The 23438-nt window shown below is 41.7% G+C and overlaps 2 protein-coding genes across 3 annotated transcripts in view; one reads left to right on the top strand and one right to left on the bottom strand.

Moving 5' to 3' along the window:
- The window catches only part of LOC119915305 (UTP--glucose-1-phosphate uridylyltransferase-like), a gene marked incomplete at its 5' end in the record, with an annotated part of 19047 nt that extends 644 nt beyond the window's left edge, over nt 1–18403 (bottom strand). Inside the window, 7 exon segments of one of the 2 annotated variants that reach the window (XR_005446933.1) lie at nt 11198–11481; nt 12716–12820; nt 14339–14581; nt 16168–16365; nt 16642–16939; nt 18000–18133; nt 18218–18403. Coding sequence is in view for 1 of the 2 variants with exons in the window: in XM_038734846.1 (XP_038590774.1) it covers nt 11374–11481; nt 12716–12820; nt 14339–14581; nt 16168–16365; nt 16642–16939; nt 18000–18133; nt 18218–18403 (1272 nt within the window). 2 annotated transcript variants of the gene reach the window in all.
- LOC119915285 (vacuolar protein sorting-associated protein 54-like) lies at nt 362–7012 on the top strand (the record flags this gene model as incomplete). Its single annotated transcript, XM_038734831.1, is given in 10 exon segments — nt 362–543; nt 1077–1189; nt 1897–1960; nt 2120–2225; nt 3251–3338; nt 3474–3595; nt 3768–3848; nt 4218–4325; nt 5310–5404; nt 5487–7012. Coding segments are annotated over 10 exon segments (1065 nt in total), but the record flags the coding sequence as incomplete, so codon positions are not given.
- Nucleotides 18404–23438: the final 5035 nt, after the last annotated feature.

Here is a 23438-nt window from a genome sequence, read left to right as displayed (position 1 = left end):
TTCAGTAGTGATATCGGTAACAACTCGGATCGTTAGGCAGTCGCAAATGGTATCATTATCAATAAAATTAACAATCCCCATCCCCGATCAAGACGTTTTCTTTCTAATTATTCATAGCCCTAAACCAGACCTATAAGCATTTGATAGAAAATTCACAACTAGTTAACTATAGAAAATGCATCATTAATTCACAGTAACATCACATTATAAGGCAAATGTAAATTGTTTTCATATCCCATGATGCTTCAGTCCACAGAGTTTGTTTTATATCCGCAGAGGTTTGACTGAGAGAAATGTCTTTAAAGTGAGGTGAAGGTGAACTTTCTATCTGACCTCTTGGATCGTCTCTGTCTCCCAACAGGACGGCTCTCTGGAGCGTCTGAGCTCGGCCGAGTTTGTGTCCCTCTCTCAGGCGGTGGAGGGTTTCGTCAGAGACACAGAGGAGCTGTGCGGCAGGCGGAGCGTCTCCCTGAGGGGGGCGCTGCAAAGCCAGGCCAACCGCTTCGTCCACCGCTTCCACGAAGAGCGCAAGACCAAACTCAGGTTACCAGCAGCTCATTATGTAGCGCAGGAGTATGGACACCTCAGTGGTTTTCAGTTTTGCCCGTTGCTCTAGTACGCAACAGTCTGTGGAAACACTGATGTCTGTTCGTCAGACAGGAAAAGCTCTCAGTTTTTATGAACTACTGTATTACTTGGTGATTCTGATTCGTTTCAACAATGAATAACCTTTTGTTACATGATGGTAATGGCACAAATAATAATCACAAAATCAGCTGTTTTCAACAAGCACGTCATAGACTAAGTCCCTCCCCTTCCGTCGACCCACCATGGGAACTTAGTTCGGAAAAAATCTGTACAGGTAGTAAACAGCGGGAGACAACTAATGTTTTGATCCTGTTTGATCTGGGGGGACTACATGTGAAAAGGTGCTGCAGCAGTTGAAGTCCTGGTTTAATTTGACCTTATAAACTGACCCAGAAGCTGAAGCGTGACCCTCCATGAATGCAGCGACGGTGTTGGTTGTGTGTCTTGATGATGATGATGGTTGTTGTTGTTGTTGTTGTTTTGTGTAGCCTCCTCCTGGATAATGAGCGCTGGAAGCAGGCCGAGGTTCCTGCTGAGTTTCAGGATCTGGTGAACTCCATCGCCGACGGAAGAATAACACTACCAGAACGCAAAATCCCAGGTACCCAAAAAACCCAACTGCAGTAAAAATAATTACTGGAATTTGCACACAGTTTGAATCAATCAATAAGGCTACTAAAACTAAAACAGCTCTGTCTTTGAAATGTTCCAACTTTCTGCTACATTTTGTTTCGTACAATATCTTTATTACGCTTAAAACATAAACACAGACACAAACAGAAACAATACACAAGAACTGAAAAGCATCTACAGTCTCCTTCAAAAGTATTGGAACAGTAAGGCAAATTCCTTTGTTTTTGTTGTTCCCTGAAGACATTTGGCTTTAAGATCAAAAGATGAGGATGAGACAAGAGTTCAGAATTTCAGCTCTCATTTCCTGGTATTCACATCTAGATGTGTTAAAGAACTCAGGACATACCACCCTTTGTTTGAACCCACCCAACCAAAGGGTTGTTAGATATACCCTTTATTACTTTATCATCCACGGCTGAGAGAGTAACCCTTTTTAAACTGATAATGTTCATTACAAATGTCTGAGAACATGACTGCCACATGTTCTGATGGAAGCAAATCATTTCAATTAGGAAATAAAATAAACAATATAAGCTAAAATATTATAGGCTGTCTTTATAAAAATGTGAGGAGACTTCTCCGAACTGGAATCTATAACCTCAAGAATTCATTCATGATTATTCTCAGAACAAGTGTTTGAAGACTTCAGTTAACATGTTCAGTTTCTGTGTGCAGGTTCAGAGGACAGGAAGCCTGCTGAGTTTCTGCTCGTCAACGGGCAAAAATACGCCGTCGTTGGGTATGTGCACTCCCTCAGTGAAGGGTTAAACATTTCTGATGTAACACAGCACTTGAAGTAATCACACAGTTACTGTTAATATATTATTCAAGAGTACACACAGTGATTTGCAATCTGCATAACGAAGACACTGAGCTGTGAGGGTTTCTGCTTCTTCAGGACGGTTCTGCTGCTGATCCGGATCTTTCTGGAATACTGTCAGTGTGTCAACGACATCCCATCCATCTGCACCGACATGCTGACGCGTCTGTCGGACCTCCTCAAGGTCAGAACCGCCTCACTGATGAGCTGTGTTACTGAGAAGAACCTAAATTCTCCATGTTTATATTTTCCATTATACTCCATTTGTTGTTCTGAAAAATGAAAAATCTGGGAGGCTGAGAAATGTGACAGAAAGCGTTGACCTATATCAGTGTAAAATCTTTCTGTTTTGACTTTATTATATTGTTTGCCGAGTCATTTATTATTGCTTACTTTAATGTGAGCAAAAAGTAATTCAATATTAGTTAACACTCATTGATCACTGATGAAACATGTTTAAAACGCACGTCCAGCAATTATGTGTTGTGACCAACCATTAACCTGAGCCAGTACCTGATTCCATCAAAATCTGCAGCTGTGAAAATCTTACAGTAGTCGGAGATGACTGCGACTGACTTGGTAGTCTGTGAGCTGCAGGCGACTGCAGAGGTGGAGTATAGAAACTGGACACATTCTACCAGCGAGAGTTTACTGTGAGCTTAGAGCAACAGCTGATCTCAGTCAAAAGGTGGTTCTATTTTTGAAGTTGGAAAAAAGCAGCGACTGCAGCCTTTGTGCTTAAATTTCTGGTATTACGTTACAAGATGCGGACACCGTGGATATTTGCACGGACCAGGGGCAGCAGCAGTGAACACACCTTTGCAGATTTCATTCAGCGCCACGTTGGTTTCTACTGTTGCGATAGTCTTCATCATTACCGAGCCTCCTCCACATGTGAAAATGGAAAATCCAGATGAGTTCTGTGTCTTTTCTGCAACTTCATAAAACTACTGAAGGAGAAAGTTAGCGGCGCAGACACATACAGCGGGAGGCGGGGCCAGCGCGTCTGTTTTGCAGAGAGGCAGGAGGTGTTAGGTGTGTGGGGGGAAAAGCAAGGCGAGCATGTAGAGAGTAGAATAAAAAGGGTGAAATAAAACATGTAACCACACTTGCCCCCGCCGCCGTTACACTGTCATCCAATGGGAAGCCCTGCAGTGTCATGCTGTTAGCGTTGAGTTTCAAAACTGTCCTTCTGTTGTGTTTCTGCAGCACTTCAACTCTCGGAGTTGCCAGCTGGTTCTGGGAGCCGGAGCTCTGCAAGTTGTCGGCCTCAAGACCATCACTACCAAAAACCTCGGTACGACCAGCTGCACACACCAGTTTGATTTGTAAAGGAGCTTTTAATGCTTCAGTCTGTCTGAAAACGGAGACGATAGTTAAAAGCGTTGCCTCTGCTGCCAAATATTCAGACACTATCTCTCTGTGTGTGTAGCATTAGCTTCCCGCTGCCTGCAGCTGGTGGTTCACTACATTCCCATCATCAGAGCTCATTTTGAGACCAAGCTGCAGCCCAAACAGTACAGCGTCCTCAGACACTTTGACCACATCACCAAGGTAACGCACAGCAATCACACAAACGTCCTCACATTTCTTCATTCTACGATCAAAACACTGGAAGCAGCTTTATTATGGGAAGAATTCTGACCCCAAGAATCAAAACAATTGTTTTGTACTTTGAAGTATTTTGGTGAAAAGGTGTCGTTGGGACTGTTTGTTTGCTTTTAAGGACTACAATGATCACATATCGGAGATCTCTGCTAAGCTGGTGGCCATCATGGACAGTCTGTTTGAGAAGGTTTTATCAAAGGTGAGTTCAGGTTTTAAAGGTTTAAGCTTTTTTTAGTTAAACTGCAGCGTTTAGGAGACATTTCTGTAAAGCTGGTGTTCTGCATCTTGTATGTAAGCGTCATTACACTGATCCTTCATCCAGGTGTCACGTTTGATCACAGCTTTCCAACGGTCCTGGCGGTCATATGGTGCAGACATCAACAGCGGCAGTTTAGAAGTAATCTACAGACGCACAGAAACAAACTGGAGTAAAATAAACCACTAAATGTGTTTTCTTTCCAGTAGTCTGAAAGAGAACATGTTATGGAAGCTAAATAGCCGGTGCACGCTAAAACTGTGTTTGCATGCCGTGTCTCGCCTTAAGGATGTTGTTTTGTTGTTTTCTCAGTATGAAGTGAAGGCGCCGATGCCCTCGGCCTGCTTCAGAAATGTCTGTAAGCAGATGGCGAAGATGCACGAAGCCATTTCTGAACTTTTACCTGAAGAACAGACACAGGTGAGACACAACACACCTGCCTCTCCTTCTGTTATTAAAGAGGTTTACTGTCCCGAGATGTGGTTTATTCAGGGCCGGCCTCTTGGTGAGACTTTATATTGGTCTGCTCTAATTTCTGCATCAATTTATGGTGTAAATGTGTTTGTATATGTAAAGGGAAACACAAAATGCAGGTGACAGTTTAAAATATAAGATATAATATAATTGTGTAGCGAACTACTCCACCTGCATCCCTGAAAGTGTTGTTTTTATTTCTTTTTTGACTCTCTAAAGGAAATCCATTACAAACATAGACTTCACAGACTAATAAGTCCCCTGCACAGTAAATCCCAGCTGTCGAATTGTTGTGCTCGACCACTCCACGTCACTCTGAACACAGACTGTTTCTGCTGCTCTCTGATAGAATAAAAATATTTCTGCTGGTACCTGGAAACAGATTTATATATGTCAACCTGTTGCTCAGAAGGTGCCTGTTATGATGTTATGATCATGCTGCTGGACTTAACAAGCTATAAAAGGTAACGCCCTGGCAGTGGCAAACAGCTTTGCTTTTATATTTGATTAGATTACATTAATGTTTAAGAAATAAATATTGAAAGAAATCTTTTATTGCTGCTGTGTAAAGGGAATACTGCTGGGAAAAAGCAAAGTGTTTGCAAACCACACGTTATTGCACTTTTGTGTATATAGCAGTACATTTAAATTAAAAGTGCACAAAACACTACTTTAGAATTCATTATTCAGTTTTGCGCATAACAATACGATTAATAGCAAGAAAATTATGCGATAAATTTTTTAATCGTTGCCCAGCACTAGTTATTACTTGAGTCGAAAACCTTCTCTTGCTGCCCTAAGCAACAGTCTATGGCCCGGCTGGCCCTGGGTTTATTTATCTGTGAACGATTCCCGGAAAAGGTCTGGGAGTCCAGTTTGTCTGCAGTGTGAATATGTCGCAGCCTCAGACAGATGTGTTCTCCTGTACAGATGTTGTTTCTGAGGATCAACGCCGGTTTTAAGATGCACCTGAAGAGGCAGCTGGCTCGACTCGGGGTGGTTAACGACGGAGGACCACAGCACGGGTAACTGCGCCACACGCATCGACAGTCAGAGCAGCTGATAATTAAAGGTCTGGTTGTTTGACTGACGGGTTGTTGCCTGCAGGCTGGTGGTGGTGGACGTCGCGTTCTACACGGAGAACGTCCAGGCGCTGAAGAGCCTCGAGCGGCTCGACCTGAACATGGCAGAGATCTGGGAGCAGAAGAGGTGATGGAGGACGGCGACGAGACGTCCAGAACCGACCGACCCGGCCACCCGGAGACGGGCTGCCGACCTCGGGGGCCGACGGCGGCCGGCTGAAGCTTGGGGAGGCCCCAAGGGACCAAAAACACAAAACTGGGAGAGGAGAAGAGCAGAAACACGCCGGGGCTTCCTGAACAGCTCCACCTTAAAATACTCTATGAAGCAACACACAGAGCCTCCTTAAAAACTGCTGCCACTCATCTCACTGTGTGCAACAGAAATACTATTAAATTATAGTTTTAACGGGAGTGAAGGGTGTAGATACTGTTAGATAATGGCGGGGTAATTTATTTTTCTGTCTTGAAAACATTCTCCACTGTGGTGGACTTTTTCTCCAGCGGGGACGGGATGTTGGAGCCGAAGGGAATTATCATCAACGCACACTGAAAACAATTTTTTTCCGCCGCTGGTTTCGCAGATTTTTGCTAAAACCTCACAGCCGAGGGTTCAGGAGTCGGGGGGAAGATGTGATTCGCTCTGGAAAGAACCGGGTTTTTTTCTACTTCCTGCTCTGAAAGAATCGACAGGTTTCCTTCACGGCGTTTCCAAACCTTTTCCTCGTTCATCGTCTGGTTTGATTTTTATCCAGACGGCTGAAAACAGACGTGGTTTCTTTTATACTCAGAACAAGAAGATTTTCCAGACCTCTTATGGAATACCAGACAGGTTGAGACCTGGAGGAGCCCTAAAGAAGCAGGAGCTGATTTTAAAAAAGTGTCGTTGAAGAGTTTACTTCCTAAACATTTGGGGAAGAATCAACTCTCAGCTACATCCTGTTGCTACCAAAGTAAAACAAGTCTCTAATTTGGAAAATAAACTCTTCAACTGCACTTTTCCCCCTCTTCTCTTTTAAAACAATCCAACCATGCATCAAGTTTCAGCTGAGTGATATTCAGGCCCCGGCAGATGGTCATTTTTCTACATGTAGTTAATTGATGAGTTTTTTTGACTGCAGAACATGAAGCATGAAATAAGCTGTTAACTCAAACTACTGTCGATCCTTCTCCCTCCTGCTGTAGCTTTATTTAATCTGCATGAGCTTTTTGTTTCTTTCCAGTGAGAAACGACAGAACAGAAAATCTGATTCATTTCTAAATCTATCTACTAAAATATCTACTGTGGATCTTCTTAGCAGAATTTCCTGAATGAAAGTAAGCGAGCGCTGCCTGGAAAGTTAGAAAACAATCATGTGAGAGATCATGTTTCCCCGGTGTTATCAGTTGTCAATCACAGATGATCACATCGCGAGATGTGAACCAATCAAGCTGAAGTTTACCCGAAACATTTCTGGTGCTGCTTTCAGGTGCTGTCATCTAACAAACTGAAAACGAGTACTCCTCATTTATTCATACTCAAACATTGTCCTAAATAAAATGGTGTGAAACATAGTGTGCACTAAAAGCTTTACTGGTTGAGCTCATTTAAACATGAGCAGACAATATAATGCAGTATTTACTGACCTTTTCAACTGATCAAAGTTACTTATCAAGTGAAATTTTAGATGACGCGGTTTTTCTTTAAAACTCTGAGCTTAGTTCATCAGTCGAGGAGTTTAATTTATGTAGACAAAGCGAGTTTTCTTAGAAGGAACGCCTTAAAACGCACGATTAGACACCCGGTCATCACGTGATTTTGGGTAATGAATCCTTAAACCTGCTGCACAGCTGTGGTACAACCACACAGATGTTCCCAGGTGTTCTGGCTTGTTGTGCTAATACAGACACACTTGAATACAAGTGGTATTTTGTTTACCTGGAGTGGAAACTAGACTCAGGGCTGAGTGTTGGTGGATAATTTTTCACTCGCCTGTTAAGAGCTGTAACCCTCTAAACTCCCGCTGAAGCTCCCAGCTTCAGCCTGAGCAGAGTCAGAACACCTGAGAACACCGGTGCTTACAGCAAACGCAGTTTTCTTCAAACATCAGATTTTCTGTTCTGAACTCCGACCAAACAAAACACAGCTGTCCAGCTGCGGTCACGTCACCGTCAGGTTAATCAGTCTCTGAAAGCTACTTGAACACTACAGGCAGCGATGAATCGGAAGAGAACCTGGATCCCATCAAACCAGACAGCTTCTCTTCTGGTTTCTGTCTCACAGCATTAATCAGCTTTTAAACTTTAAAAAGTTCATCGTAGAGAAAATATTCGTTTTCGGGAGATCATATCCGTTATCGCAAGAAAACCAAACTTTCCTATCCTGAGATAATGTGACAGAGAAATGTGGTAAAAATAAATGACTTCACCTACAGTTTAGGGACAAACCCACCCACCCAGAGGACAGTCAGAAACTGTGTTTAGTTCAAAGTGAGCTGGATGACGAGGCGTGACCGCAGCTGTCAGTTTCCTCTGAGACTCAACTTTCATCACTGTCCGCTTCAGAAGTGCCTACTTTTGATCGACTGTCTGAGACGACACATCTGAGCTCTCCACTACAGTGTGCCTACCATACCACTGTGTGTGTGTGTGTGTGTGTGTGTGAGAGAGTGAGAGAGAGTGAGTGAGTGTGCGAGTAAGTGTGTGAATGAGTCGACCCTCTGTGTTCGGTTCAGACGAGTCGGGCTGCATGTCTGTCTGAGAATCCAACAAATGTCTTGAATCCTTCAAACCTGATGTGAATAAAACAGGATGATGGAGCGGCGTGCTGTTTTCTCAAGTCTCTTTGTTTGCTGCAGATAGTTTCAGCTTTAAGGCTCAGAAGTACTCAGATCTATAAATACTACAGTGTAGGAAAGCTGTTGCAGGTAAAAATCTTGCATTTAAAATGTTACTTGAGCAAAAGTACAGAAATATTGGAATCAAAATATATTTAAAAGTAGAGCTTGATATGAGCTGAATGCAGATAAATTGGTATCTAAGGTTATTACTATTGTTCGTGTTATCTTTTTGTGAAAAGCATAAAAACCAAGTATATTGGGTTTTAAAATTCTCAGATATATGAGAGATGAGATGTAGCTAGTTCACAATTTCCTTTTTGATTATATTTAGTATTAATCTGATTCTGCAAAGTATCTAAAATGATCAAATAACTGTAGTGGAGTAAAAATATTTATGCTTGTTGTACCTCAAATGTTAGATATTTTTATCCAAAGCTACTAAAAATGAGTAAACATTTTCTGATACTTTATACTTCACTAACAGTTCAGAGGGAAAGTACCTCAGAACTGCACTTCAGTACTTCAGTAAATGTACTTAGTTGCTTATGTATTTTTATAGCAGAGATTTGATATGGACAAAAACACAAATGCTGTTTCCTGATACTTTATTTTGAGAAATAAGTTAGGTAGAATTTTATCCATAAACCCTTTTTATTTTGTTTAAAGGGGCCATGTATAGGTTTTAGGGGCCTCCCACAGTGCAGTTTCTGATTGCAACCACTGTCTTTCTAGGTGTGTGGTTTTCTGATGCATAGTAGACACAACGTGCTGGGAACTCTCACTGCAACGTTACAGCAGTATTTTTATCAGCTGGAGGTTGAACTAACCCATGCTCGTTACAGCTGTTTAATAACTATTTGTGCGTCTTTCACTGGAGGCTCAGCGATGTGAGCACAGCAAAATGTTTTGGATGATAAAGTAAGGGTTTGTGAGCTGAATGTTATGAGATTGTTGCCACTTCACAGTTAGTTACCATAGTAACGTTACTGCAGTGAATGGGTCCTCCACCTCAGTTATGTTGCATTATTGTTTTTTATGTAACTTACAGTGACTGTGTGCAGACATGGTGTGTGAGCGACATCCACTTTGTTTTGGATGTAAAAACAGAGTTGGCTTTCATCCTATTGGACCAGTAAACTAACTTTACTGCAAAGCATGTGAAACTGTGACTTTGTGCTTTAGTCTGCACAAGTTGTTCTCCCCGTGTCTGCGTGGGTTCTCTTCAGGTGCTCCGGCTTTCTCCCACAGTCCAAAGACATGCAGGTTAATTGGTGACTCTAAATTGTCCTTGGGTGCGAGTGTGAGTGTCCAGGATGTACCCCGCCTCTACACCCACTGCCAGCTGGGATGGCTCCAGCCCCCCTGTACAGACGATAAGCTGTTGACAATGAGTGAGTTGGCTCAAGTTAGATAATGTTAGCTTGCCTGCTAACTCCAACCAGTTGCTAACGTTTCAGGTACAAAATCCTATTGTTGTAACTTTATGGTTTGATCACCAGTTAATGCGATCCACATTGTTAATCCTGTGCACCACTGGTGTTATGTGTTGATTTATCCTGCAAGAAATGCTGTAACAGTTAGGGTGACCATATGCCCTCTTTTCCCAGACCTGTCCAGGATTCAGCTTTTTCTTTCTACAGTGCATATTTGCATTGCTTTGCTCTTTAGGTCCCGCCTTCTTGCATGCCATCATTGGTCAGTCACGTAGGCCCACCCATCCTAAACCGAAACATTGGTCTAACGTCATCTAAAAAGCGAGTGCATAAAGTTGCTCCTCAGTTATTTTTCCTGAACCGACCAATATGGGGCAGGACTTTCAAAATGTTAAACTGCATGAATGGTTGTGATTATTGATGAGCACTTTGCATTAACAAACCTTTTTTGTGCATGTAATAGGTTTGCAAAAGCCCAAAGGGAGTTCCCATCTCCCACAGAAAACTCTGCTCTGAACTGCCAGAAAACGGCTCGTTTGTAGTCCCTGTGACGACAAAGGGATGAAAGCTAAATGCGCTACTCAAAAACAGCGGTGGAAAAACAGTGAGCTGCAGCACACAGCTCTCTCCTCTCCCTTCCAAACACTAGCTCCCCCTCCAGGCAGTCAATGGACATAAAGTTGTTACTGTGATGTAGAGACAGAGCTCAGTTAAAACTTTATTGATGAAAGATACTTTTGTTACAGATTAATAACTCACCACTCTGACACTTGTTCCAGTCCATGTTGCCGACCAGCTTGGCAACATGGACTGGGTACAGCTGAATCGAAGCTGTTTACCGGCTTCTCACTGACCCGCCCTTCTCTGCTTCTGATTGGCTAGTAGTCCTTAACTAGGAACTGCGCATGTGCAACTCCCAACAAAGATCATTTAGAGGCAAGATGTATCACTCCATAGCTACAAAATAGGGTGAAAAGAGGACCTGCAGCAATGTGCAGTATGAAGAAAAAACAAAGGTGTTTTTTGAAAATGAAACCATGTAAACCTGAAAATTAGCAGAATATGACCTCTTTAATGAATGAGAACGATCTGTTTCTAAAACCAGTAGTGATGCAGGGCAGTGGCAGCCAGCCACATTAGCATGGATCTGATGATGTTTGCTTTGTACTGTTCAATTTAGATTTGTTGTTTTACTGATACACGAGCACACGCTTGGGAAGGTAGCAGTTGCAATCTTAAACCTCAGTGCTAGAGGCCTCAGAAAAAAACTACAAATGGCCACTTTAAAACAAAAAAAGCGCTACTCCAGTTTCTGCCTGTACTTCACCTAAACATCACACGACACTCGTTGACCCATATTGCACTTTAATAGACAGCAGAAACAGACTGTGCAGCGATTGTTTGCAGTAACAGCAAGTTTCTTCCTGAAAAGCTTCACGATGAGCAGAAAGTCTGCAGATGCATCAGGAAGAAGGAGGGGGTTTGACCTGTGACCCTTTTTAGGCAGGATTTACATAGAAATTACAGGGTGAAGACGGACAAAAACAAGCTGCGATAGTTCATCAGTGAAGAGAAGAAAACTCTTCTCTTTGAGGCTCTTCAAGGTGCAAATGGCTTCGTTTGTGGATGGTGGTGGTGGTGGTGGGGAGTTTCCCAGAAGTCCTCAGTGGTCGAGGATCCGCAGGTTTCCTGAAACGATCTTGTTCTCCAGCATCGCTCCGGCAGGAATATCGATCCGGTCACCGTGATTGGCTATGATGATGACGGTTCCCTTGTGGAAGAGAAAGTTTCATTAAAAACAGTGAAGATAAAGTCATTGTGTCGCCATGTCCCATCCAGTGTTTACACAAACAGCCGCAGATGGAGGTAAAAGTACCAATACCAAAAATACTGTTAGAATTAAAAGTACTGCATTTAAAATTATACTAAAAAGTATAAATCAGGAAAATGTATGCAGAAAACCTGACATGGTCATCTCACGTCTCCATGCTGGTGAAGAAAGCTCAAAAACGACTGTAGTTCTTAATAAAACCTAAGAAGGCTAAATTCCCAAGTCAACTTCTTCAGAGAAGCAATAGAAAGCATCCTGACTGAAAACATGGCCGAGGACCAGAGGGATCTGCAGCGGTAGCAGGGGCAGAGCTAGACTCTCAGCACAGTGGAGGCGGAGCTTCATCACGGGGCCCACCAGCTACAAAGTAATTTATACCAGAAGTGTCTCTCCGCTCCTCTCTAGAGAGAATACGCAGCCATTTTCAAAATAAAATACCCTGTGCAGACCCATGATCGTATATCAAGAAACACAGTTAAAACAGACACAAGAAACAATTTAACTTCGTAGCCTACTTAATCATAGTAGAAGCACAAAAAAACAAGCGCTAATCACCAAGTCAACAAAATCTAAACACATCAGCAAAATCAGGCAGGCAAAACGCTCTTATTCTGAAATGCTCCCTGTGGGATCTTTGGATAAAAGCATCAGCTGAGTAAATGTGAATATATTCTGTATATGTAACTCTGATTTGTACTACGAGGTAGCGTGGGTCGGCCCCATTCACCCACGCTACCTCCGCTTATGAGTGGTAGGGTTGGGTTTTGTTTCAGTTTGATTCAATTCATGCAACATAACTGAGGTGAATTCAATTTTACTTATTGAATCCGGTTCTTATTGAATCAGGGCTCTGGTTCCTTCAGCACAGATCCTGTCAGCGCTCGGTGACCTTCATCCTCTTCCTTGCTCATCATCCCCTTCATGGCTAAAGTGAAAGGAGTCTCTGTCCTAGAGGGGCGTCTCTGGGGACTCATTTGTAGCCATCACTGGTTTCCCTTCAGTATAAAAGGTGTTTTGTACCTGAGACGTTGCTACTGTTAGCGTTAGCTGGATCTGGGGTGTAAGAAAACTCGACTTGCTAATGTTTCATAAAATGTAGAATTTTCTCGATCAGCGTCGGCAGATCAGCGTTAACGGCAGCTGTGAAAGGTCAGAGGTTGGAAATGTTCTTTACCTTCAGAGAGACGTTCTTTCCGAAGGTGACATCTCCCGACACAGTGAGGTGGTCGAGCTCCAACATGTCCGGAATGCTCTCAAACCTGGTCAGAAAATCCTGAACCTGCAGAACACACAACGACATCAGAACTGTTTCAACTGCCCCTGGTTCCTGAAAACTGTTCCTCTTATTGATTTGAGAGTAAGCTACAACAATAGAGAAACCATTTTTATTAACTGGAACAGCAGCAGCAGCAGCTTTGAGAAACCCTTTAACAGTGTTGATAGTTTAAACTGTTTCCTGCGGTGCTTTTCAGCAAGTAATCAGAAGCACGGAAGCAGAGTGTTGCCTTGATTGCAATATTTAAGGGAGCGGGTTCACACCTAAAGGTCCGGTTCCTGAACTGTACCAGCGTGAGGATGTTGCATTGTTTAAGTTTTCCAGCTGGTCTGGTTTGGACTCTCAAAGGCAAAACTCAAACGGTCCAGAAATAGAAAACAAAATCCATGTGGTGGAAATGTTGTTCAATTATTGGTCTTACAGTCTGCTGGTAAAAAAACAAACAACAAACTAGAGCTGGACGATATGGCCAGAAATGTTATCATGATGAAAAGTGTCATATCTTTCGATATCGATAATGGTGATGACAGGATAAAATAACCTTTTGTTTTATAAAGATAACAACAATAAAATTCATTCAACATCATGAAGAAATTACTGCTTTCCTGGAAAAATAAATAAAAAGAAGCCAATTAACTCATTATTGCTACCTAAAGATAATAATATTATCCGGTAAATGAACAGGATATTAATCTCTAAAAACCTTTTTATAAAAAAATGTTTTTTTAACTAAAGACAAAGTGTTTAAACTCCTGGAGGTTCAAAGATGATGGGATTTCCTGTGGCTGCTCTCGGCAGTTTTTAAATGTTTCAGATAGGGATGCACTGAATGTTCGGCCGCTGAAAATAGTTAAACAAAAAAAAAAAAGCTTGGTGTTCGGCTTAATAAGTCAAAAGACCAATTAAATTTTACCGAACAATTACTTTGACATGTCAGCAGTGTGGAAGCATTTTAATGTGTCCCAGAAAGAACCAAACTCACCGTTTGCAGACGCTGCTGACTTGTCTCCTAGCACGCTGACTTCTTAGAAAAGGCAACAAATGTTCTCACCCGGTTTGAGTGTTTCTGTCACTCGTTTCTGAGAAGACGATTAAGCTAGCCGCACAGAAATTTGGAGTGCACACGTATTCAAGCCTTTATGGTAACTGAAACGGAGCAGTGCGAGCTGACAGGCAGGTTAGAGACTTTATCCTGTCATTTCAAGTGTTGCAGTATGACAGTCCTACCTGAAGAGAGGCTGTGAAGTCTTCATGTTACACCATACAAGAACCACATATTTGATTTATTTATTAATTATTTATCAAACTGGGTCAGACTTGATGAATTTAGCGCGAGGATACACATGTGACAACATCCGGTTTTCTAAGTAAGGTGTCTATACAGGATGGAAATAAGATTAATTGCATTATATTCACAGAAAGTATTTCTGCAATTTTTTTCATTATATTCAGTTTCGGCCAAGAATTTTCATTTCAGTGCATCCCTAGTTTCAGACAAAAGCGTGTCTGGTCAGTACCGACCTTGGTGAAGGAGCTGCCCAACTTGACATGTGGCGTGGTGGGAAACTCCCTCTTCTTGCTCATGGTGAGCGAGCCGGCGTCCAGGCTGTACAGGTTTGACATCACCAGCAGGAGGTCGGACGACGTCTTCACCGGCAGGAAGCGGCTGCGGGGGACGTTCACGCCCATGGCGTTGTTGAAGCTCTTAATGGCGGCGCCCACGGCCGTCTCCAGCTGGATGACATTCAAGCCGCCGTCCAACGTCTGCAGAGAGAGACATTCAGGTGTTCGGTTAGAGTTGGAAAAGGCAGCATCGGGAGATTCTTAATTGTAGTTATTGGTTGCATTTGAAGCAATATGTTTTACATCCAATCAAAGTTAGGATGTTAACAAATAAATCAGACAATGCAAAAGCAATTTATTGATATTCACAACGTTATGGTCTTGAAATAAAATCCAGTGTCCTCAATGTCCGAGACCGAGACAAGACCGGGTACAAATGCGGTCGAGTTTGAGACGAGACCAAGACCCACAAAAAGAGGTCTTAAGACCGGCCTCAAGACAATTTTTCATTTAAAATGGTATTTTGACACACATTTTGCCTTTAACAAATATTGCACCTCATTTGATTTGAAAATTGTTGAAGGCCATTTTGCAATTTAGATAAGATTTTAATTAATGGTTCAGTCCTAGCAAGGTATTAGGTAGTAATAATAATTACCTCCTTTATGAAGGTTTTAATATTGTGTGTGTTGAAACTGTTTTAGAAACGTGTTGATCAACTTCATCCCATTTACACCAACAAAAAGTCAGTTTAGGCATATTATTACTTATTAGATGTAGCAACTGAGGGTGTGAGTCTGATGAGGAAGTCCAAAAATGCACAATGCCTTATTGTAAACTAAGTGAGTGCTGAAATATTTCAAAAAAGGCGTTTAAGGAGTTTATTTTAGTTAGAGACTGATGGTTTCAGAGGACCCACAACTTAAAATCTCCACGAGTCAGCAGTCTCTGAGCTAGAGGTCAAGTCTCTGAGCTAGAGGTCAAGTCTCTGAGCTAGAGGTCAAGTCTCAAGTCTCTGAGCTAGAGGTCAAGTCTCTGAGCTAGAGGTCAAGTCTCAAGTCTCTGAGCTAGAGGTCAAGTCTCTGAGCTAGAGGTCAAGTCTCAAGTCTCTGAGCTAGAGGTCAAGTCTCTGAGCTAGAGGTCAAGTCTCTGAGCTAGAGGTCAAGTCTCTGAGCTAGAGGTCAATTCTCAAGTCTCTGAGCTAGAGGTCAATTCTCAAGTCTCTGAGCTAGAGGTCAAGTCTCTGAGCTAGAGGTCAAGTCTCTGAGCTAGAGGTCAAGTCTCTGAGCTAGAGGTCAATTCTCAAGTCTCTGAGCTAGAGGTCAAGTCTCAAGTCTCTCAAACTCGAGTCCCCATCTCTGCCAGATAGTAAACAATGGTACTTCCTACCTGGCTCACCTGTGCTACACTTTGTGGTAATGTTTTATTTTACATGTACATGTGTTTAACAATTTCCTAAGAAATTTCATGCTGAGTTTAGTTTTTTTCTTGATGAAAAGCGCAATTTAAACCAAAGTAAATATGAATTGATTGTTAATTTATTACAAGAAACTCTGCTTGACTAAGAACAGAGTTCTTATTGTTCAATGTTCAGATGATTCTAACTCATTAATTAGACAGTCTCTATTTTACATTTAATTACCGAATTTGTTCCATTATGAAAATGTCCTATAAACTTGTTAGAAAATGACAGACCTGTAAAATAAAGTATTGTTGTCATGTACAAACCGACTGACGGCCTCGTAACTGTAACGGTGTGCATTATTTCATGTGAATGTGTCCGTCACCTTTGGGTTGACGATGATCTCCAGGTCCATGGAGTTCTTCTCGTGCAGCCTCTTGATGGCGGGCAGAGAGATCCACAGGTTGTTGGTGTTGAAGATCTTGAACTTGGTGACGGACTTGAACTCGTCCACGTGCGCCTTCGGTACCTGCGCGATCTCAAGCAGCCTCAGGTGATCCTCGTACTGGATCAGTGTGCCACCCTGCGGAGAGGAAGCAGGAAGTGCTGAGGCCGGGTCTGAAAAGTGAAGCCAATGCTCAACCTGCGTTCCCTATAACAGCCAGCAGGGGGCGACTCGACCAGCTGCAGAAAGAAGTGTGATTGTATAGAAGTCTCTGAGAAAATCTTTCTACTTCTCAGCTGATTTATTCCCTCAGTAAACACTTTCCTGATGAGTTTGTGGTCTCAGTCGCTAGTTTCAAGTCTTCTTCAACACAGCATGATGTTCATTTAGTAAATTATGCCGATCTGCACTGACCTTGACGTCAGCTCTGGTCTTGTCGGTGACCTCCATGATGAACTCGCAGCGTTTGTCGGCTGGCTGGCTCATCAGGTGGTGGAGGATGAAGAGGTCGACGGTGGCGCCCAAGTTGTCGATGTTGGACACGAAGATGTACTCCTTCCCCTCAGCGATGAGTTTGTCCAGCAGACCGCAGTTGGAGAAGCTGGCATAGATGTCTCCGTGACCTGGCGGGTACCAGGCCTCTGAATTCTCACCATTCATCCCCATGTTTTTGGCTATGGGCAGCAGAGACTCCTTGTTGATCCTCGGATACCTGCCCAGAACAATTATATTATTAAAATGCAGCTTTTGATCACTGAGAAACAGCAAAAAAAAAAAAAAGTGCTCTACTTCCCTTTTCTCCCTTGGAAGTTTGCTGTCCTCGAAGTGAGAAGCACCTGATTCAGCTGTGTACTGCTGTTTCAACTCAACTCTTTTAACAGACAGACTTTCCTTATATGTATGAACACACACATCCTAAGATATTATCCAACTGAAAAGTCCATGTATTTTGTGAGTGTGGATTAATATCTGTTATGGGCATCAAATATAAAAGGATCTAATCCTCTGTTCAGTCTACAGGCCTTAATGCTCAATTCTGATTTATTGCCCAAAATATTTTTTTGATTCACTGTTCACATTACTGTTTAAATGTGGCCCATATCAGACTCCACTGTGAACTTTACATGGCCTACAAGAGACGACACAACGAGGCAGGAACGGGTTGTTTTAACCATTTACAGCATTTTTACATTCTACAACTACAACTACTATTACTGCAGTCTTAATAAACTTACAATTGACTCAGGTTGGTGGAAAACTGAGGCATGTATTGTGCAGACAAACATAGTTGGTAGGTTATTGTGACAATAACTTTCTCCTACACAGAAATGTGTGGATATTCATAACTTTTTCCTAATACCCCCTGGCAACTGCAGAAGTACCCCTGGGTGGGAATAATGGCTCTAGAGTTACGCCAGAGTCACATGAACTCCAATTTGACGGTCCAGAAACAAATCCTGTATCTGATTTGGACCACATATAAACGTGACCCAAATCAGATTCTCTCTAACTTGTGCTGTTCAGGCTGTTATAAACAAGGGTTTGTCTATCGGCGATGGCTGACATCACGACGTTAAGCTGGCATTGTGATTGTAAACCCCCCCCCTTTCCATATTTTGGTCCGTGTGTAAAATATACACCGCGACTTGTAACGTAAGTTAATAGTTAATAATAATATATAAATAATATAATAATATAATAAATTTTTTATTTTTATTGAGTGAAGTTTGTATGAAAGCGAGTACACAAGCACAAGACGACTGCTACGATACCTGCTCTGGTTGAAGGTGTGGATTTTCACTCTGTGGTGTTTGTATTTCTGCAGGATCTTCTTCGTGTCTTCGTCCGTATTGAAGGAGTTCATGAGAACGAGTGGCACGTCGGCGTTAAAGGTTTTGTTCAGATGCTGAAAACAAAGACAATAGAGTTCACTTCAACCTGAGACTCAGAGGTTCGGAGCCGCTGCTTGTTGTGTTTTGTGTGTCTCTACCTCGATCTGCTGGACGGTCAGGTCCAGGAAGGTGTTCTCGTTGCGTACGCTGATCAGACTCTTGGGGCCCTTACAGCCCATGCTGGTTCCCAGACCGCCGTTCAGTTTGACTACAGCGAGCTTGTTGAGGCTGGCGGCGACGTCGTCAGGAAGACCCTTCATCTTGATCTTTTCATAGGGCTGGATCTGAGCGGACACAGCAGAGACACATTTAAAGAGACAAGAAGTCAGGTTTAGACAGGTAACATACACCTGTGCCTTAAAGGACAGGAGTTAGATGAACCAGGTAACTTTTCATATTTAAGCACGTCTAATTACACATTGTACATGAAAACATGTGCTATGGCGGCCCGCCACAGTCTTTGCTCCACCATAGTTTCAAAATGAACTGAAAATATTTTTACACTTCTCATAATAACATTAAAGAGCTCTAACGTTGTGTTTTGTGGCGCTTCTTCCCGCTGCTGTAAGCTTGCACGCTCACACACTTCAAACGCATCTGACTCGGATGCGTTTTCTTTTGAGGACACGACATCGTTTGAGGTCAGTACAGTAATGTTAACTGTAAGTTTGTACAGCTTTGAGTGTATCCATTAGGACTGAACGATTTGGGGGAAAAAATGTAATTGCAATTTTTCTGCCAGATATTGCAATTACGATTTGTGATTTTTTTTTTTGGTTTAGCTAAAGTTAAATATTCACTGCCAGTCCATTTTTGACGGAAGCCACATCAAGCAGCACAGATTCGAGACTTTACGGTAAATGCACTGACATGGAGCAGTGCGAGCTGACAGGCAGGTTAGCGACTTCATCCTGTCAGTTTCTCTCTTTACAAAGACAAATATTGCAGTATGAGAGTCCTACCTGAAGAGAGACTGTGAAGTCTTCATGTTACACGATGCAAGAACCACATACAACATTATTTATCAAACTTAGAGCAAGGATACACGTGTGACAACATCCGGTTTTCAAAATAAGATGTTAACACAACATCTATACAGTATGGAAATAAGATCAACTGGATTGTGTCCATTAAAAGTTCTATTTAAAAAAAAACACTAAAATGGAAATTATTACTATTTTCATTTTGGGTTGCTAGAAAAACCTTAAATACCCTCATTTATAGCATTTATATCTTTACAATGTGTCCAAAATCCTGTGGGAAACACCTGGACATTTAAAATTCTGTTTTTAGCATTCATGTCATATTTGGACCTGGTATGAAATGTTTTGATATGTAAAGAGACTAAATGAAGGTTTGTTTTCTGTGTTTGCATTTTAAACCCCTGTATACTCCTGATTCTTGAGAATCGTTTTTGTGCCTTTTCTCTCTTCTTTTTTTAATCTCCCTACTATGTTGCACTGTGCATGTGTGAATGTGCGCATACAGAGACACAGTACTCACCCACAACTACAAAGTCCTGCACAGATTAGATTTTAATCTCGTGCTGCAAATCTCGTGATTTACGAAGCTTCTGTAACAGAAGCTACTGCAGTGCTAAACAAAGACAGCAAAGGCAACTAAATATAAGGGAGACTTTAGGTAGTAAAGCCAGGAGACTAGAAGCACTTTTAGGAATTTAATAATTTTAGAATACATAAATAGATAAACTTTTGCTAAATGTCTTGACTGTAAAACAAATTCCCCCTCATAAAGAAACAATGATGTTAAACCTTTTAGTCTATAGAGTGTATCACACAGTATGAAATGAAACACTGTAAATTTGCAGATAAGCAGATTTACAGTGCTCGAGGTTGATGTCAGGCTGAGAGCAAACAGCTGAGTTTAAAGAAGAGACAGAAGCCTCATTTTACTATGGTCATAAACACAGCAAAGAAGACAGACCGTTAATACACTGAAGTGTACCAGCTGTAGGATCCAGTGTGTTTTGGAGTTGTGAAGTCAGTCTGACGGCTGTAAAGAAAAATCTAATTTTAAATGCATTTAAATGTCTTGAGAAAGTCAGAAGAACCTAAATTTGCACACTAGAATAAACAGTAGTCTACCATTATGTGCTCACAGTGTTTAAGTTCCCGTTACTAACCAGTAAAGTCCCCTAAACTACAAAACAGAAATGAGCTTCATGCTTCACAAACAAGTCAATGTAACCAGATCTGAAGACGGAGCAAAAGGAATAAAAGCAGTAAACAAAGTGTGATGTAATCCCGTCCATACGAGCAGTTTAGGACTGACGGCCCCCCTCTGACCTTTAAAACCTCACCAGGAACACATGACAGCAGTCTGACATGTGGAGAGGACACGAGTATTTCTGGACACTGCGTGTGTTATGATGTAATCAACACTGTACTGCAGCAGTACTTTGAATCAGCTTGTACAGTAGCTATCCAATAACAACAGTGCTTGTGTAGTATTTGTTAAATATGAAGTAAAAGTGAAACACCTGCCAGTTTTCCTTCAATTTACGGGTCACTTCACACAACTCACAAAAAAACTAGTGATATCTCGCCATGCAGAGAGTTTCAGTTTAGTTTGTCAAGGTGATAAGATATACAGTGGGTACGGAAAGTATTCAGACCCCTTTACATTTTTCACTCTTTGTTTCATTGCAGCCATTTTCCAAAAATCAAAAAAGTTCATTTTATTTCTCAGTAATGTACACTCAGCACACCATCTTGACAGAAAATAACAGAAATGTAGAAATTTTTGCAAATTTATTAAAAAAGAAACACTGAAATATCACATGGTCATAAGTATTCAGACCCTTTGCTCAGTATTTAGTAGAAGCACCCTTTTGATCTAATACAGCCATGAGTCGCTTTGGGAAAGATGCAACAAGTTTTTCACATCTGGATTTGGGTATCCTCTGCCATTCCTCCTTGCAGATCCTCTCCAGTTCTGTCAGGTTGGATGGTAAACGTTGGTGGACAGCCATTTTCAGGTCTCTCCAGAGATGCTCAATTGGGTTTAAGTCAGGGCTCTGGCTGGGCCATTCAAGAACAGCCACGGAGTTGTTGTGAAGCCACTCCTTCGTTATTTTAGCGGTGTGCTTAGGCTCATTGTCTTGTTGGAAGGTAAACCTTCGGCCCAGTCTGAGGTCCAGAGCACTCTGGAAAAGGTTTTCGTCCAGGATATCCCTGTACTTGGCCGCATTCATCTTTCCCTCGATTGCAACCAGTCGTCCTGTCCCTGCAGCTGAAAAACACCCCCACAGCATGATGCTGCCACCACCATGCTTCACTGTTGAGACTGTATTGGACAGGTGATGAGCAGTGCCTGGTGTTCTCCACACATACCGCTTAGAATTAAGGCCAAAAAGTTCTATCTTGGTCTCATCAGGCCAGAGGATCTTATTTATCACCATCTTGGAGTCCTTCAGGTGTTTTTTAGCAAACTCCATGCGGGCTTTCATGTGTCTTGCACTGAGGAGAGGCTTCCGTCGGGCCACTCTGCCATAAAGCCCCGACTGGTGGATTGCTGCAGTGATGGTTGACTTACTACAACTTTCTCCCATCTCCCGACTGCATCTCTGGAGCTCAGCCACAGTGATCTTTGGGTTCTTCTTTACCTCTCTCACCAAGGCTCTTCTCCCCCGATAGCACAGTTTGGCCGGACGGCCAGCTCTAGGAAGGGTTCTGGTCGTCCCAAACGTCTTCCATTTGAGGATTATGGAGGCCGCTGTGCTCTTAGGAACCTTATGTGCAGCAGAAATTTTTTTGTAACCTTGTCCAGATCTGTGCCTTGCCACAATTCTGTCTCTGAGCTCTTCAGGCAGTTCCTTTGACCTCATGATTCTCATTTGCTCTGACATGCACTGTGAGCTGTAAGGTCTTATATAGACAGGTGTGTGGCTTTCCTAATCAAGTCCAATCAGTATAATCAAACACAGCTGGACTCAAATGAAGGTGTAGAACCATCTCAAGGATGATCAGAAGAAATAGACAGCACCTGAGTTAAATATGAGTGTCACGGCAAAGGGTCTGAATACTTATGACCATGTGATATTTCAGTTTTTCTTTTTTAATAAATTTGCAAAAATTTCTACATTTCTGTTTTTTTCTGTCAAGATGGGGTGCTGAGTGTACATTACTGAGAAATAAAATGAACTTTTTTGATTTTTGGAAAATGGCTGCAAAGAAACAAAGAGTGAAAAATGTAAAGGGGTCTGAATACTTTCCGTACCCACTGTATTAGTGGGGCAAAAGGGAAAATGTTTATTAGTGAACTAATCCTTTTAGTAAAAACCAACGAGGTTTATTAAGTACATAATACTTTTACAGAGTTTATACTTCAGAAATCAGAATTAAAAAACTTCATTGATCCCTGAGGGTAAATTCGTTTGCTCCAGTTCCTCACTTTGCATGTCAAGATATTAAGGAATAGAAATAATAATAGAAAGTAGATAAGTGGGAATTATGAAAATCTAAATATCAAATCTAATCATAAAGGAGTACTTAACAGTATTAACAAAAATGTAAGGATAAATAGTAGTAGTGAATAAGATGTTTCAAATTTTAGGTATATGAAATCATTAACTACAGTACAATACAGTTTGAGGTAAAAGTACAATAGTACATTAGCACTCTCATAGATGCCAGATGTAAAATTACTCATTTCAGATAATGTTTTTTATATTACTTGATATTCTAATTGTTGATGCATTAATATTTTCATTAGCAGCTGGTAAAGGTGGAGTTCATTCAAAATATTTGCTATACTGCTGGGTAACTTGTGAATTTCTCCCCGGGAATCAAGAAAGTATTGACTTATAATAATACATGATAATTTATTAGTTGACTTAACTTTGTATTATCAATCTGAAACTGCAAAGTAACCAAAGTAAAAAGTAAAATACTTTGTTCTGAACTGGAGTATAAGTATAAAGTACAAGTACTTCAAAACTGTGCAGCTTTTAATTAAAGTACCCTTTATAAACTTTTCACCACCATGTAGAACAGATGTATTTTGTATTTTGCTGAACTCTTAGTCGGCCTTGAATTCAGTGACCCGCACATTAATGTTACATAAAACAGCAAACAGCAGGTTAAACACAAACTGATCAATAAACTGTGTCAACTGGAGGACGGCAGCAGGTCAGGGTCAAAACTGACCTCAGCCTTGAAGCTCACGATTCAAATTGACATCACTGACTTAATATGGGCGGCTGTGGCTCAGAGCGGGTTGGTCGTTAATCGGAAGGTCGGCGGTTCAATCCCTGGCTCCTCTTGCGTGTCGAAGTGTCCTTGGGCAAGATCTGAACCC

This window comes from Micropterus salmoides, unplaced genomic scaffold (genome assembly GCF_014851395.1).
Source record: "Micropterus salmoides isolate LMB-PRFRI ecotype aquatic unplaced genomic scaffold, ASM1485139v1 Ms_hic_scaffold_1, whole genome shotgun sequence".
In the NCBI taxonomy this organism is placed as follows: domain Eukaryota; kingdom Metazoa; phylum Chordata; class Actinopteri; order Centrarchiformes; family Centrarchidae; genus Micropterus; species Micropterus salmoides.
Note: the sequence above shows the minus strand (reverse complement) of the source record. Positions and strands in the feature narration are given on the sequence as shown.